Source organism: Pipra filicauda, unplaced genomic scaffold (assembly GCF_003945595.2).
Source record: "Pipra filicauda isolate LSUMZ 115617 unplaced genomic scaffold, ASM394559v2 scaffold631_size203912_pilon, whole genome shotgun sequence".
Lineage (NCBI taxonomy): Eukaryota > Metazoa > Chordata > Aves > Passeriformes > Pipridae > Pipra > Pipra filicauda.
In genome coordinates this window covers 136,101-153,324 of record NW_024104789.1, presented here as the reverse complement: position 1 = coordinate 153,324, position 17,224 = coordinate 136,101, and the positions used below count along the sequence as shown (strand labels likewise).

Here is a 17,224-nt window from a genome sequence, read left to right as displayed (position 1 = left end):
ACAGAAATGCTGCTAGAAACTGCTCTATTAATGCCTTACAAGTTACATCTTGGCACTAAATGCACATTAAATTTAAGTTTGGTAAGCTTTAACATCTAGAGAAGTCTTCTGCCCCTTGATTCCTCTGACAGTAAAGAGGAAATACACACACAGGGCATGCCACAAAAATGGCTTCAGAAGTTCCAGAGTCAGTAAAGATTACTATTACAGTCTACATTATATAGAATATCATATTATTCTATTACGGAGGAAGTAAGCAGAAGCCTCTTGTTTTATTCAATAAAAAAAAAGTATTACAGTACAAAGTTATAATTACTAGTGCATCATTCTTCTTTTCTGAAATGTTACTTATAATCATAAATTATGATGTTTAAGTCCCCACATCACAAAATTCAATATCTCCATTGTGTCTAAAACTAATGCGATGCGTTTCACAGAAAGGTTGGAAGGGCCCTCTGGAGGCCATCCAGCCCAACCTCCCTGCTAAAGCAGGTTCACCTGAAGCATCATATCCAGGCAGGCTTTTAACTTTAGAAGGAGACTCCACAACCTCTCTGAGCAGCCTGCTCCAGTGCTCTGCCACCCACCATGTAAAGAAGTTTGTCTTCATATTCAGATGGAACTTCCTGTGCTTCCGTTTGTGCCCACTGCCCCTTGTCCTGTCACCAGGCATCACCTTTCTTGTTCTTAAAGCATGGAAATTAACTATACATTCACGATAAAAGCACTGTAATTATATATATATATATATATCAGCATATTCAAACAAATACGAATACAAGACTTGTAATGACTTTATTTAGACACATTTTGTGTTGTCCTTGTCAGTTTTGACAGACTGGTGAAAGAACATAAGCTTTCCTGCATTCTATTTTTAATAATTGTACAATAAGCCACAGCAGAATACAAGGTGGAGAAATGTTTAGTCAGTATTTTCCATTCATTGCTAGTGATAACATTGTTTTGTTTTGCTTGTGCTATGCTTATGTACACTGGCCCCGTCTGGGAGAGGGCTTCAAGTGAAATGCAAGTTGCTAGTAGGAGCGGATTGCAGGCGGGACGGTCTGGCAGTCTTCCTCGTTCAGAGTTCTGTCGATCACAGGTCTGTATTTCAAGGTAACCTGAAGCAAAAGGGAAAAAACAACTTTAGGACAAACAAACATCCTGCATCTAAACAAGACAGTCTAGCTAATAGGAATGGCCAAATAACACAGATAACAGAACGACTTGATGGATGTTAAGCTAATTTCTCCATTAATTTCCTTCCATAGAAAATGAACAGTTTGTAACCTACAAGGAACGTTAAAAGTTCCATCACATTACCACTGACTAAATTCCTTAAAAGCAAAGCCTGACCAGAAATGGTATCAGAAGACTGACTTTAAAAAGGCCTTTGAACAAAAGTAAACTTTTGGCTAAGACTGCTAGCTCCTAATTCTTTCATCTAGGAAAGCCCTGCAAATGAGAACCCAATGGGATCAGTTAGGAGACAAAACTGTGTTTCTTTCCATTCTCAGCAGCTATTCAGGAAGTGAAGCGTTCTCACTTGTCCTCAAACTAGTTTCAAGAAAGTTAAAACTGGCTGGAGAGGAAATTAAGAGGATTCAGAACATGAGATACAAAAAAAAACCCCAAAGGTCAAGACTTCTATAGGGTCACAATTCAGTTCTATCTTTGAAATACCATAAAGCCACTATGCTAAACACCAACAACAGGTTTTGTCACCATTAGAAAAGAAAAGCTTTTGAACTAGCCTACACAAGGGGAAACACAATTCCAGTTCAAATAGCAAAGTCACTCAGCAACAAAATAAGTTTTGTGACAGTATTATCATGATTACAAAAGCTGTCTATGCAAGCGGCTGTCTGTTGACAGCAAAAAAGACCCTCAAGCATCATGTACCTTGCCAGATGGGATATCCACGTATGAAAGGGTGTGCTTTCTCCAGTGCTCTTCAAATGGCTTTCGCTGTTGGCCTTCGAGTGGCTTAGAATAGTCAAACTCATCTACCCGTAACTAAGAAGAAAATTAGGTTAGTTTTGGCCAGAAGTTATATCTGCAGATCACTTTAAAACCACACAATTAGTTGCACTTCAATTACAACTGTAACAAAGCGTGTCTCCAAACAGACAGCGAGCTTTATCTTAACACTGCTCGTGTCCAATTTTAAATCCTCAGGCTTAACAAGGGCTTTAAGGTAACTTCCCTTGCATAGGACAATTATTCTGTGTATGCAAGCTTATGTCCTGTTTATGCCTTCATAATGTTATTACTACAGTCCTACTATATTACTATAAAGTCCTCTGTATTACTGTAGAGAGCTATAGAGGTCTCTAATCATTCAGATGCACACACTGAACAACTCTTCTCAAGACTGTTGCCCAGTGTTGCATATATTGGTCATTTTATATATAACAGATAAGAATAGAGAAAGCAGAACAGATGGGACCCCAAACAAATACTACACTAATCATAACACTGAAGACTGTACTTAGAAAAAAATTACTAATTTAAAATAATCCATCTGAGGACACATAACAAGGAAATTCAATCCTACATGCAGGTCACAGAAAATATTTATACCTTATAATCCTCTCTGGCATGGGCACCCCGGGACTCTTTGCGAGCCTCAGCACCATAAATGGTTTGTAGAGCACAAAGCATCAGGTTTTGCAGTTCGAGGGTCTCCACCAAGTCAGTGTTCCACACAATACCTAGTAAAATATTAAAATACTATGGAAAATGGTCTACAAACAATCATTCCTCAATTTACTTCTGTCCTATTGTTGATACTTAGAACTGAGCTACCCAAAGCTCTACATACTGCAGTCACAGTACTCCACAACACTGAATTACTCACATTGCTTGCAAAGCTCAGGAATGACTCCAACACCCTAACAATCATCATGAATCTTAGAAAAATTAGAGTTCTACCAGTCCCTGTTGCATGTGTACTACTGAGACAAAATTACACCATAGATTCTTGCCTGAAACTCAGTCCCCATACCTCATTTCAGACCCTAAGATCTGACTAGATGATAGCTCTTTAAGTATATCCCTAGTAGATCCACACAACAGGGTTTTCCCTTCCTTCCTACCTATCTGAGAGAGGAAAATAAATCCTGCTAGTCATACAAGGTTCTTCAAGATGGACTCAAGTTCACTTACACAAATGTATCTCCATTCTAAGCTATTTTAACTTTTCTTGATGCTTAGCAAGAGTGTCCAAGAAACCCAGTTCTATTTTTAGTGTTAGAAAACATGTCCTATAGCAGTAGTTGAAGAGAAATACATGTGAGTGAACAAAAGGTACATCATCAGTTGTACTTAAATAACCAAGTTCTCTTAAGATACATTGCCAGACATGGCAGTATCTGCATGCACTTTGATCTGCTCAGATGAAGAATGAAAACTAAGTGTTAAGTCTATGAATAGTCTTGCAACTCCCTGGCCTTTTCAGAAGATACTAATGAAGTTCATCATTCATCTTAATATCAGAACAACTTCACCTCATGTTCTGAGAGAAGAGCAGTTTGTACCTCACACAGTTAAATCCAATTTCAGTCTCTGCTTCTTTGAAAGATAATGCAACCAGAAAATGACCAATAAGATCAAGTATTTTACTGATTACCACGTTTAGTAAGTAGGGCTCTACAAAATATTCTGAAAGATTCAAAATGGTCAAAGTCTTCAGCCAAAGTTTCAAGAAATACATAAAGTTTATGGGACAAAAACCCCAAACACCAACACTTTTCCCAGAGAGTACTCTGGCCAAGGTGTATTGTTTGCTATCAAATTACCTCTGTCAAAAGTCTTTAGATGAGCCAGATCACTATAAATTTGGCTAAGTTTTTCACAGCCTTCTTGGAGTACAGAACCAGTACGAAATACAGCAGCATGGTTTTGCATTGCCTGCAACACAGTAAAACAAAATCAGTTTGATACACTGCATGTAACGAACCCATGTAACCTCCTTAGCTCCAACAGAGTTTGCTACAGAGCTGGTTTGACTCCATTCTTCTATTCACGCCAAACAAATGAAACCCCACTCGATTATACAGCAAGTAAACCACACAAGAGGAATGACCATGACGGAAGAAGAAATTAACAGAAGACATACAAGCTTTGCTGCACACAATCTTATCACACACTTTTTACTTCTGCAAAGCAAATCCTGAAGTGCACTTTGCAAGGTGACCCAACCCCACTGTTGCTTGCAGCTTCTCCCACCCTGTACTTGAGAGCTCCACCAGGCTTACCTTCTGCATGTTAAGTCGCACTTCTGAAGTTCTTATGCTCCCGTTAGCGAACCTTAATTTGTCAAGATTAGCAACTGACTCTTCACCAGCATTTGGTTTAATGGGGGGAACTGGCTCTCCTAATAAGAAAGTGTCAGTAAGTTTAGTAGTTTGGCTTGGCTTTGGTTACTGGCAGTTTCATAGACTAACGACTACTGAAAGATTTGACTAAAACACCATATGTTTGCTTCCTCTGAGGTACACATTAACTGTAACTTTCCTGAACTCCCACCAACAGTATCCATACAAAAATAAAGTTCACAGAGGAACATATGAATCCCATTCTTTACTATGACAATTCATAGAGATTTTATAGGCTTGGCTAAATTCTGCTGTTCATTCCTTAGAAGCAGCACTTGATCAAAATTCTTCTAAAATATGGAATAAGCTTGTGGTCCTTAACACCTTTTCCTATACTTTCCTTGTCTCCTCATTCCCAAACCTCCCACCTTTCCCTTGGATCTGTTAAGGGACCAGTACAGGTCCATAAGCTTGGCAGTTACATGAGCTCTGCTTCTTAGCTCTAATACTGGAATCCATGTGTTACTGGGTAACAAACCAAACACAGGATCTTACCAGCACAGTTCACTTCACGTGTAGCTTTGCGTTCAGACTAATAAAACCCTTTCTACAATTTCAAACTCTAAGGAGCCACAGAGAGATTCAAATAAACGTTGGCACAAAGCCAAACAAGAAATACCACATGACCTAAGCCAATACCAACAGGAACCACCACTCTGCACCTTGTGCAGTCAGACTGAAAAAACAATCAGTCTTATTATTTTGGACATTAAGCAATGAGAAAATAGATGATGACTGCTGGAATTCAGCTGCTCTGGCAATATAACTGCCACTAACAGTATTTTGTTGGGGGAGTTGTTTGTTTTTTCAGCTCAGTAACTGTTGCTGAACCAGAGTATCTTAAAATATTTAATATTCAGCAGTGAATATTAAATCCCATCAGGGAATGAGATGTTTAGTATCCATCTCTTATCACTTGCATGTAAGTTCTTCTTATAAATCAGCAAGGTGTCAGCAAATTGCACTACACAAAAGTGCCAAGTGTAAGACAGACTACATTTTGACACAGAAGATAGTGCAGGATGTAGAGAAGTCAGTCTTCACATTCAGTATTCTGTTTTAATTTGTGAAAAAAATAAACAACTGTTTTTGCCAATAGCACTGACCCAATTCTAGTTTTAAAAGTATCAACTTACAAAGCAAATGTTAATGTCAAAATATTTTCACAGCAAAGAACATGCCTATAAAAAGCATCAACACTGATTTCTTTCTTTTCTAACAAATAAGAGCCTATGTCTATCATTCTAAATTTGATTCAGGCAGCAACAACTCTGTGTTGGGCAGAAATAAAATCATAAAGGTAAACGTCTCTAAAAAAGTGAGACTTACCAGGCTTGCACGTATTTGCAATAGTAAGGGCACAGGCACGACCAAACACCACCAAATCCAGAAGTGAGTTTGCTCCAAGTCTATTTGCACCATGGACAGATGCAGAGGCTGCTTCCCCACAAGCATATAAACCAGGTACCACTTTATCCTGACCATTCACATGTGTAATCACCTGTCATTTCAGACACACAATTAATACTCATTTTTCAAACAATTTATAACATTGCAAACCTCCTTATTTGCAAAGGTCATGTGCATGTAAGGATGAAACACAGCAACCGTAAGTTTTCTCCAACTCTAAACCCATAATTACCTTACTTCTAAAGGGTAAGTAGTAATACTATACGGCAGATGGAACTAAACCCAAATTCCTCTTTATGCATGCTTATGGAGAGTACATGGCCCTGTTTCCCGACAATTTTGCAGTGAGTTGGAAATGCACAGGAATAGTCTGATCTGCACACATTTCTAAGGTTAAATTTTACAATAAAATTTTACAAGTACAATACATGAACAGAGGAATTTAGCTGACATGATCACATTGACTTCTAACTCGTGTCAGTTGGAGGAATCTACTTTAGTGTTTAGATCACGTGAACTGCAGAGAATTAATATATATTAACTCAAGTTATAGACTGCAACAGAGCTCTAGTTTGATCAGTGTTCAACTATACTATCTTCAACTTGATAAACAGAATTTTTGTCAGATGTGACAGTAGCTTCATTTTAGATGTTTCTTGGAACTCCCACCTCTCCAGATGGACTGGAATATGGTTTTCAGGTTATTTTTAAAAACAAACCAGATTGTGTGTTTGAAGTATTCTGACATCATCATTATATTACTATTAATAATGGTATTAATCATCCTTACATTTATGAAAAACATTCTTAATGCTTTTATATTTGGAAAATAATTTCCTATTACAATGATGATGAAAAAAAAAAACAAAAGTGATGTATATTACTTACCTGTCCTTTGTAGTTAGTAGGAATACCTCCCATGTTATAATGCACAGTAGGCAGAACAGGGATAGGCTCTTTAGTGACATCAACTCCAGCGAATATCATAGCTGTTTCTGAAATCCCTGGGAGACGGGTTGCTAGCTGCTGTGGTGGCAAGTGGTGCAACTGCAAGTATACATGGTCTTTTTCAGGACCACAACCCCTACCGAAAAAAGGGCAACACTGGAATACATAACAGGAATTTACAAACACTAGTAACATTTCTAACCCAGTTTGTTTTGCTTGTGAAAATAAATAACTTTTTTTTCAAATGTTATCTGACAAAAATTAATATCTAGGACATTAATAAGACTCTTGCACTTGGCAGAATTAAGACCATTTTCCAACTCCCAGCTTTCTTTTCATAATAATTCACACTGTTTAAGACTTTAAACCAGTATATCAATGCAGAAATATGTACAAATAATTAGTCAAGAGAAGAGAGTACCAAATTATGTTCATTGTTTGCAGTAAGAGCAAATACATTAAGAGTAATTGTCTCTAGACACATCAAATTCAAACAGGAGACTCCTAACATCTTCTGTTCTCTTTCAGTATCATTAGGAATTAACAAGAAAAATTTCAGCCTTACATGAGGAGATCAGCTAACACTTATTAAAGCTCACTCTCACAAATTATCACGTGCTTATCAAATGAACTACTGCACCGCATACAGTCTAGCATGATTGAGTATTTATTCTGCAGTTTCACTAAGAGTATGTAACTAACCTTCCTTCACGGATTTCTATGGTCATAGAACGAGACACTACATCCCTGGAAGCCAGATCCTTAGCAACAGGTGCATATCTCTCCATGAATCTTTCACCTTGACTGTTAATTAGAATACCTCCCTCTCCACGACACCCTTCCGTTATAAGGCAGCCAGCCCCATAGATACCTGTTCAACAAAGAAAATACCATCGAATGAGATATTTTCTACACAGCTTCACAATCAGGATGACAAACACTGAATAAACAAGATCTTCCTAATAATAATGCAAGTAAGTCAGATGGGCAGACTTCATTCCACCCTAAATATACCACTAGGAGTTGTCCCCCAGGACTACATAGAAAAAAGTGTTGTTATTCCTTTCAAACACTCTTCCTGAAAGGTAAGTAAGTTGATTTGGAACACCCACAATATTTAAAAATATTAAAACTGGAAGCGATCGGCACCCATCAATGTGCAAGGAGAATTTTACAATTATTTGCTTATTTTTGTTTCCTCTTCTCCTGGGCTAAAGCAGTACAGACTGACTTCAAATTGCGTGGAATAATCAGTTTTCTTTTCCTTTAGAGAAGGAAGACCCATCTAGCCTTCAGCATTGGTCATCACAGAAAACAAAACCACAAACCAACTCATGCACTTGATAATTATCTTAAAAGCTACAGAATTATCACACAACCAATGAAGCTTCTTTAACTGGAAAAGCCTTAAGTCAGTCAAATGAACGTTGGATGTCTATGATTGTAAACTTAAGCAAACGGTTAAAAAAACCCCCACAAATTAAAATGAAGCATTTAATCAGCTACAAAAGAAATCTAGTTTGCAATCATTGTTCACAGTTTAGATACTGATTTGTGCTATAAAACTACAGTCCTAAATATGTACCTTAACCATTAAAATATTAAAGACAAAGGAGATATAAGTTTAAGAGGTGAATTGGTTTCAGCTTTGAATTCATAAAACCTGTTAGCAAAGACAGTACCTCAAGATATTTAACACTGGTCTTTAAATTGGAACAGCTGAGACTTTTCCCACACTGTAAGTCTGACTCTCAGATTTATATTCAACAGGAGTTGCAGACAAATCTAAACACATTCTCAAGCAACTAATGAAGTGCTGCAGAAGAGTGCAAACTGACTTGAGCACATTTTAAAGCAAAGAAAAGCCTGTTGCTTTCTTCAACTCGTTAAAAATAGTGTTTGGGAGTATTATTTCATATTCTGTACCTGTAGGGTGAAACTGAACGAATTCTAAGTCCTGGCAAGGAAGCCCAGCTCGTGTGACCATTGCAGTGCCATCACCCGTGCTAGTATGAGCAGAGGTACAACTGAAGTAAGTGCGGCCGTACCCACTGCGGAACACAAAAGGTAACAGAATCAGCAGGAAGAAAAATTAAAACATCACCAGAACATATCACTCAATTATGCTGTTTGTATAACAGTGGAAATAGAGCAAAGGGTTAATAAGAAAAATGCATAAGGTTTGCCCTCTCCTGCACTAAGTTCAACCAAAAGAAAACCAAACTGGTATTGCCCTGTTATGCTCAGCCATATTTGAAAATGGCTGGTGACGGAAGGTCAAAAAAAAAGAATACCAACTCCAAAGCAGGCTAGTTAGGGTAATATCAGAAGCCTTTCTGCCAGCAAAAAAAACCCAAGTTATTTCAGGAAATTCTATCAATCCAATACCATTCAACTTAATTCAAACTATTACTAGCAGTTTTATAAAAAATTGCATATAACAATGGTCTTAAGTCACCAACGTGCCTGTAACAAATGTGGATAGAGCCTTCCCAAATCTTCGTTCGTGAAGCCCAGCCATGATATCCTCAATATGGCTCCTAACTTTATATTCTTATATTTAAAAACTTAGTTTTCTAGGTATTAAACATGAATTCTTACGCTGAAAACTAGGTTAGCCTCCAATGTTATTGAGAACTGCCAATAAGCCAAAGTTCAGGACAAACTCTCAAAAGAAATATCAATGTACATATTGTATGTACCTCAAAGTACACAAGTATGAAAACTGCCTTGGCTTTAAGAAAGCAATATCACATAAGCAACCAAGCTAAATATTTTTCTATGACATATATGTTTATAAATGTTTTATATATTGAAATAGATAGGAGACAGCCATAAGCAGCAAAAGATTAATGCATATAGCACTATAATAAACATATACAAACTTTGCAACCAAGTAATGTTAGGTTACACTCATATTCTGCTAATTTCATCCTAGAACAGTCAGAATTACAATGGTAACATCTTAATGTCATAGATTCTTCAGAATTTTGACAATAGCTGTTTTCTAAAGGAAATTTGGGACTCTACAGATATACATACACATTTGTAGCATTGCAACAGCATCTGCTTTAAACAGAAAGTTTAAAAACCAAAAGACCAGTTTAATCACACATACCACTCTTATACATTCCTAGTTTATGTCAGTGTTCTAGAACTCAAAGTTAGATCTCAAACCAAATTTATACTTGGTCACAAAATTAGTATGTGCCTTCTTTCAGAGGGAATGACTGAATTCAGTTATATTGCTTTCGGGGTGGAGGGAACGAACCTATAACGTATCCCCTCCACACTGTGGATTCAAACACATGCACAAACACACAGACTTCCAACAGTAACACTCCCAAATTTCTGTCCCTCACCACAAACATTACATTACCCAGTGGCAATGACCGTGTTCTTTGCCCTAAAACGATGTATGGTGCCGTCTTCTATGCACAAGGCAATAACACCACGACATTCTCCATTCTCCATAAGTAGGTCCAACGCAAAATATTCAACAAAGTAGCTTGTATCATATCGTAGGGACTGGGGGGAAATTAAAAAGGGAACTTTAAGAAAAATTGAGACAATTAAGTAACCTCTCTTCAAAACTGTCAATGTATGTGGGCTGTACCAGTATAGCAAACACCACCCACCAACTCTCAGGGAAGACTGTTTGCACTCAAATATTTATAAAAAATTGCTAATTAATCTATTCTAGCTTAGAAAGACACAGGTAACTACCAAATCACTTAATTCTGAGAAGCCATAGCTAGCCAGCAGACTTGTTATTTCACCTCTACATTTGGCAACAGGCTACCCCAGCTGCAGTGCTGGATACACGTACAAGCACGTTGTACTTAAGCTCTCCAGGAGGAATGGAATACATCTCTGGGAGCCTATTATACCAGCAGGAGCAGCGGGCACCAAGTCAAACATTTTTTCATGCCCTCAAGGATCAGAGCAATGTTTGGCAGCACTGAGCATTTGAATTGCAGCCGCTCACACAGTGCAAACCTGAAGGAGTGCAATTAGCTGCCAAGTAAATAAAAGCAGTAGGTACTAGGTACTTAATTTCAGGTTTCAAGCAGCTCACTATGATTTTCAAACAACCAGAACTTTCTTCAGTTATGATCTGTAGAATTAATAGGCAGAAATGCTGGAACGCTAGTCACTTGCCACAGAGCAAGCTCAGAAATGCACAGTGGGCCTTAACCCAGCTACACCTCAACTTCCCCTGCTCCCCGTTTGAATAACAGTGAAAGACAATGCTGTCTTGTACTTCTTTTCAGAGCTCCCCAATGCTGCTGTCTCAAATGTTTTGAAAAACAGTTTTTTGGGGGAAAATTTACATAAATTCTCTTTGAGTCTATCAACAGATAAGAAAGCACTAAGAGTGAAGAACTACTCCAGACCACAAAGCTAACAGTGTACACTAATTAACACCCATTGTCTTCATGAAAGCCATCATATTTACAATCTTTCTATTTATTCTGCTTCTGCTTATTCCTGACAAAAAACAAACATCATCTAGGCTATATCCTTCCACATTGCCTCACAAAGGAAGGAAACCCAGAACTGTTATAAGCCATTCCCCTGGATTCCTCATTCATATGTGAACAGCTACAGGTTTTGTTTGGGTTTGGGTTTGATTTTTTTCTTTTCAAACTCTAGGGGAAAAAAGGAAAAAAAAATCATTAACTGTAAATGCAAAAACCCAAACCAAGTTTACTTCACCACTGCTTACCCTGCCATACAGAGTATGTAAGAGTGAGTGTCCTGTCCTGTCTGCAACACAACAGCATCTGTGAGCCTGTCCTCCTTTTCCAAACTGAAGACTCTGTCCACCAAATGCACGCTGATAGATTTTTCCTTCTTCAGTTCTGCTGAATGGCATGCCATAATTTTCCAGCTGTTGAACCCAAACAGAAGCATCAGAAGCTCTTGTGCATAACAATCCAACCAGTTATTTTAAGGAGATCTCCTTGGGAGCTAGCCTATGTAATAAATAACTACAGCTGCCATCAATTCCAGTGGGTCTCACCTCTATCACCGCAGCTGGGGCTTGCTCAGTCATGTAGTGTATGGCATCCTGGTCACCCAGCCAATCGGACCCTTTCACTGTGTCATAGAAATGCCACCTCCAGTTGTCATCCTCCATGTTTCCCAGAGCAGCATTGATCCCTCCCTGAAAATGAAAATCCATTTGCCTAGAATTACATTACTAAAATACAGCTTTAGTAGGTTTATCTCATTTCTATTAAAAAAAAAAAAAATCACACACCACTTATGCATCTGTGTACGTGAAATACAGTAAAGTCAGATTTCATGTGGCTCTGAAAAACTTGAAGTTTCTCAGTTTCACAGTGACTCATCTTGCAGTTTTGTGAAACACAGTGAATCACAAACTTACACAGAAGCAGCACTGCATTTTGAAAATCTTTAGAAAAGGGAAGAAAAAAGAGGCAGTGAAATGAATACATAAGTGAATGAATATGAATACATAAATGAAAATGAATACATAAATGAATACATAAGTGAGGAAATAAAAATAAGAACAACTGAAAGGGAGATAAAAAAAATGTGTCTTGCAATGTCATTAGGTTGGAAAGACACTGAAAAGTACCTGTTACTTAATATAAAGTTTGGCAGTGTTTGGATAATGGTTAGACTGTTTGATCTTAGAGGTCTTTTCCAACCTTAATGATTCTGTGATTCTACCATATACTGCCCTCCACAAAAGTTTCAACTAAATATGCAGTATTTATAAATAGAAGTGTGGCCTTGAAACATGTTTGGGTGGGGCCCTGAGCAACATCATCTAGTGGGTGGCACTGCTGCCCATGGCACAGGTGTCGGAACTGGATAATCTTTAAAGTCCCTTCCTACCCAAACCATTCTATGATTCAATATCCAAATCAGCTTTCTGACAACAAGCATTTTTTAAACATTTGTTCTACCTTATTTCTCACCTGTGCAGCAACTGTATGAGATCGGGTGGGAAACAGCTTGGTAACACAAGCTGTATTAAATCCAGCTTCTGACAAACCAAATGCAGCCCGCAGACCTGCTCCTCCCGCACCCACAACAACTGCATCGAATTCATGGTCCACTACTGGGTATTGTGTAGAAATCTGGAAAAATAAATCAGTTTGTTATGATCACAAATAGTTCAAGACAGATCAAACAAGTTTCATAGAAACACAAGCAGTATAAGTTTAGTGTTCTTCATAGACTCTTGCAGCAATTGCTACATGTGTTATACGCTCTTGGGTGAAAACTATCATTAAAAAAAGGCAGGCATTTCAGCAACTCAGTCTCACTAGGTACTTGAACACAACACTCCACTAGAAGCCAAGTACCTGGCTGTTACACACTCTCAAGCATTAGGTGTATTACTTAATCTCTTACTCATGATACAAAAACTACAAACCTACCGAATCAGAAACCTTCGTAGAAGCGTTTTTCTTTCCATAGACGGTGAAGTGTAAGTTGCGTGCAGGAACCTGGCATGCCGCTGGCCACTGCGGAAAGAAGCCGAGACAACTGTTACAGAACAAAGGTTTCCACAAGGAAGACTCTGGGTATTCTCAGCTACCCTACGTTCATAACAAATTTTCACTTATCACTGACACCATGCACACAAGACTATTGTACGAATACATTTTAGAGCTACATGCAATGAAGTTCTGTCTTTCTATGATCACACTGAGAATAAAAAGTAGGAAAGTATCAAGTTTTGACTGGATGAGAGAACACCCTGCAATTAACAGGATGTCACAGACTATCCCTTATGTACTTCACTAACAGTGACCAGTCTCTCAGACCTCTCTGAGGCAGCACCAACAGAAGAATATGTTTGTAAATAATGCTGTAGATGTCTTCCATCTTTTTTCATAATTAAGCAAAGATGAAGACAGCATAATAAGAACCACAGGAAGTAACGGCAAATACCTCTCATATTGAGCAATCATCATAATTTGAATTATTTCAGGTAGTCAGAATAATGAAGACTGAAAAAAATAGGTTGTAGGGAATGCTGTTCCAGTTAAGCATTTCTTCAAAAGTCAGAGATATTTCTCTTTTCTCATGCTCTTATTAAATTAGTGACACACTTAAAAACATTTATTAATACTTAAATGAAGCACAGGGGCACGAGTTTTACCCTTCTGCAATGTCATTCCCTCTCCCCTGACATATTCAAAAGCAAACCAAACCAAAAGAACCCACACCTACTCAGTACTCAGCCTTTGCTTCAATAGATTAAAACAACTAGAATTTTAGTCTCCTCCTCTCCAACACCTTGGAACCTGGTATTCCTTCTTTACGCAGCCCAAAAAACACACCTAAATCAGCATGTATGACTGCTGAGAAGAGCACCACAAAGCCATACTAGTCACCTGCCCAGTGACATCAGCACTTCCCTATTTGAAATATATCCTAAAATGCACTGGAGAGATATCTGTCTTTTCCAGCAACTGTTACATTCATAGTTCCATCGCCCTACACTACACTACCAAGCAGCTCTTCCATCCTCATCACTTCCAAATGTCCACCTCTTTGCTCATCTCTTACATGAACTACAGAACACTTTCCTCAACTTAGTTTTGTCATTTCTCATACCAGTTTCCTCAAATTATCTTCTTGCATAACAGCAAGTTACACAAGTCTGTGTACTCAGACTTGCTAACATATTTCTGGTTTTTACAGTTATCTTCGAATAAGAGCAATCTTAACACTGCCCTGTTATCATGCCTCGGGGCAATTCCATGACCATCTTAACCTCTGTATCAATCTTCTTCATTAACATTCTTCATTCATATGCAAAAACAGATCAACTAGTCCACTGACAGCCAGATGAACCTAAACATCAGACACAATTTACCTGAAAACCAGCTTTCCCAAGTCACACCCCAAGCAGAAATGGGGTCTCCTCTTTGCAGCAAAACTACTTTCACAGGCCTGGAGGGAGACCCACAGAACTCTACGCCGCACACTTGAAATGCAGCAGCCACGCATTCTATAGCAGACACTACCTGCTTGTTCCCAAAACATTGTTCCAGCAACAGTACAGCTCCTTTCACTGCAATAATTTCTTGCACATGTGCAACAACACATTCAGTTATTGGATTATGTGATTCAAACAAAATCTTAACTGTATGTGAAGACAGCACACAAAGAGAGATCTGTACATACTTGGTATTGCTTAAAGAAAGTGCAAATGACTGAAGGGAGAAAAACCATAACTGGTTATGCTCTAAAGCCTCAAAAGAAATTGAATCATTTTTTTTCTCCCCTCAGACTAAACAGCCTACTGCGATCTCCAGTCAGAATTCTGACACAATACCTTGCAACTGATTTACTTTCTAAAAACTTTTATTATTTTCTGAAGTCACTATCAACAGTTATCTAATACATTTTGCATCAGAGAATTCTGGAAGTATATTATTAAAAAAAACCACAAAATATACAATTGTTTAGCAGATTGCTTTTCTTTTCACACCTAAGCTTCTGCAGAACAAGTCTTCAGAACTGCTATTCCCATCCACATACAATTGTTTTGTTAGAGCTATACATAAGAATTTCTCTTGCCACTGAATTTTGTTAGAATGAGTCTGAACAAAAGTCCGCAAAGCAGAAGAAGGTGTTGTAATAAATCTGAAGGAAACGCTGATCACAGCAATCCTGAACTGTAATGCTACAGGGAAGATTGTGGCTCTTATGAAATTAAAGGTCCCATCAGGGCTATCTCACTGTCATCTAAAACATAGAGACACCCTTTAAACTTTTCCTCGTCTCAGTAGGTTGTATTTTCTGCACTTGCTTTGTAAGACAGGGACAAGTACAGTTGTATTTACAAGGTCCTTTTCCCACACGTTTATCTTTTGTAACCCCAAGCTCATTATGGACACACACAGGGTGAGAACAGGGGAAAGAAACTGCAAACTCCCACCTCACCACGGAGAAGAAAAAACCTTCCTTCAGGACCTGCAGCTTACAGCCCAGCTAACGCAAACCTACCAGATGCCTCAGCAGCCCCTTCTGGCATAATCACCAGCAGTTTCAAGCAACACGAAGATATACACTGGCTTCCTATGCAGGTCCAGAATCACAGAATCTATTAGATTGGAAAAGACTTCTAAGACCATCAAGTCCAACCTACGACCAAATAACATCACTGTGAACAAGACCATAACACCAAGTGCCACATCCAGTGTTTTCTTAATCACCTCCAGGGGCAGTGACTCCACCACCTCCCCGGGCAGCCCATTCCAACGTTTGACCACCCTTTCTGGGAAGAAATTCTTCCTAACGCCCAACCTAAACCTCCTCTGGTGCAGTACACCCTCTCATCCTATCACTGGCTACCTGGGAGAAGAGGCCAAACCCCACCTGGTCACAACCTCCTTTCAGGGGGTTGTACAGAGCAATAAGGCCACCCCCGAGTTTCCTCTTCTCCAGGCTGAACAATCCCAGCTCTCTCAGTCAATCCTCATCAGACTTGTGCTCCAGACCTTTCACCAGCTTCGCTGGCCTTCTCTGGACCTGCTCCAGCACCTCAATATCCTTCCTGAATTGAGGGGCCCAGAACCGGACACAGGATTCGAGATGTAGTCTCACCAGCGCTAAGTAGACGGGAAGAATCACTTCTTTGGTCCTGCTGGCCACACTGTTCCTGATACATAAGGAGCCTGCGGCGACCTTTTTACCCCGATGCTGGGGCTGCACCTGCCAGGGCCTTTTCCCGGCACATCCCTTTCCCGCTGCCTCCCTCATTCCCTCAGGACTCCGCTCATGGCCTCAGGATACGGCGCTCGGGAGGCGCGGCCCGGCCATGCCCACAGCCACCTACTCCCTGGTCTTCCCCTCAGGAGTAACCTGCCTCCAGGACACGAGCAGCAAGGTCGGCACGGCTCCAGAAAAGACATCAGAAAGACCGAGCCTGCCGAGGGGGGGGGAGCCGGGGGCACCAGGCGGGTCAAGGTCACGGGGGAGACAGCGGGGTCGGGCCGCCGCCGGCGGCGGCAGGAGGGCAGGGCCAGGGTCGGGCAGCGGCACGGGCAGGGGCACAAGCAGGGGGCACAAACAAGGACAGGCACTCACCGCCCGCGAAGCCGCCGCCGGGCGCAGCCACCGCCTCGCCAGCCCCCGCGCAGCCGCCGCCGCCATCTCGCACCGCGGGCACGGGGGGAGCGGGCGAGCAAGACGCAGGCGCGAGGCTCGGCGGAACAGACCAACCCTGCCGGGGGGGCGGGAGGACGAAGTCACGGGCTCGATGCCGCCTGAGGGATACGACCCGACAGCTGCGTGTTTGCTTTGATAAAACCTGCTTGCGGGTGTGTCTCTTCCGTGAGGAAAGGTTCCTAAACAGCTTCTGTTTTCAGAGGAATTAAAAAAATAAAACAAAACAAACAAAAAAACCCCACAGAAAACACACACGAGCCTAGAATTCTGTTAATGCCATTATTTTTTTCTTGGTGAAATACTGAAAAATGTAGTTCTCC

The 17,224-nt window shown here is 39.9% G+C and overlaps 1 protein-coding gene across 1 annotated transcript; it reads right to left on the bottom strand.

Moving 5' to 3' along the window:
* Nucleotides 1-770: 770 nt before the first annotated feature.
* SDHA (succinate dehydrogenase complex flavoprotein subunit A) lies at nucleotides 771-16,904 on the bottom strand. The gene is made up of 15 exons (XM_027719357.1): nucleotides 16,824-16,904; nucleotides 13,157-13,243; nucleotides 12,692-12,853; nucleotides 11,764-11,907; nucleotides 11,467-11,631; nucleotides 10,117-10,265; nucleotides 8,664-8,788; nucleotides 7,440-7,608; nucleotides 6,678-6,873; nucleotides 5,709-5,880; nucleotides 4,260-4,378; nucleotides 3,801-3,912; nucleotides 2,584-2,714; nucleotides 1,903-2,016; nucleotides 771-1,121 (listed from the first exon to the last, which is right to left on the bottom strand). The coding sequence occupies exons 1-15, from the start codon at nucleotides 16,887-16,889 to the stop codon at nucleotides 1,035-1,037; spliced, it is 1,998 nt and encodes a 665-aa protein (XP_027575158.1). The 5' UTR covers nucleotides 16,890-16,904; the 3' UTR covers nucleotides 771-1,034.
* Nucleotides 16,905-17,224: the final 320 nt, after the last annotated feature.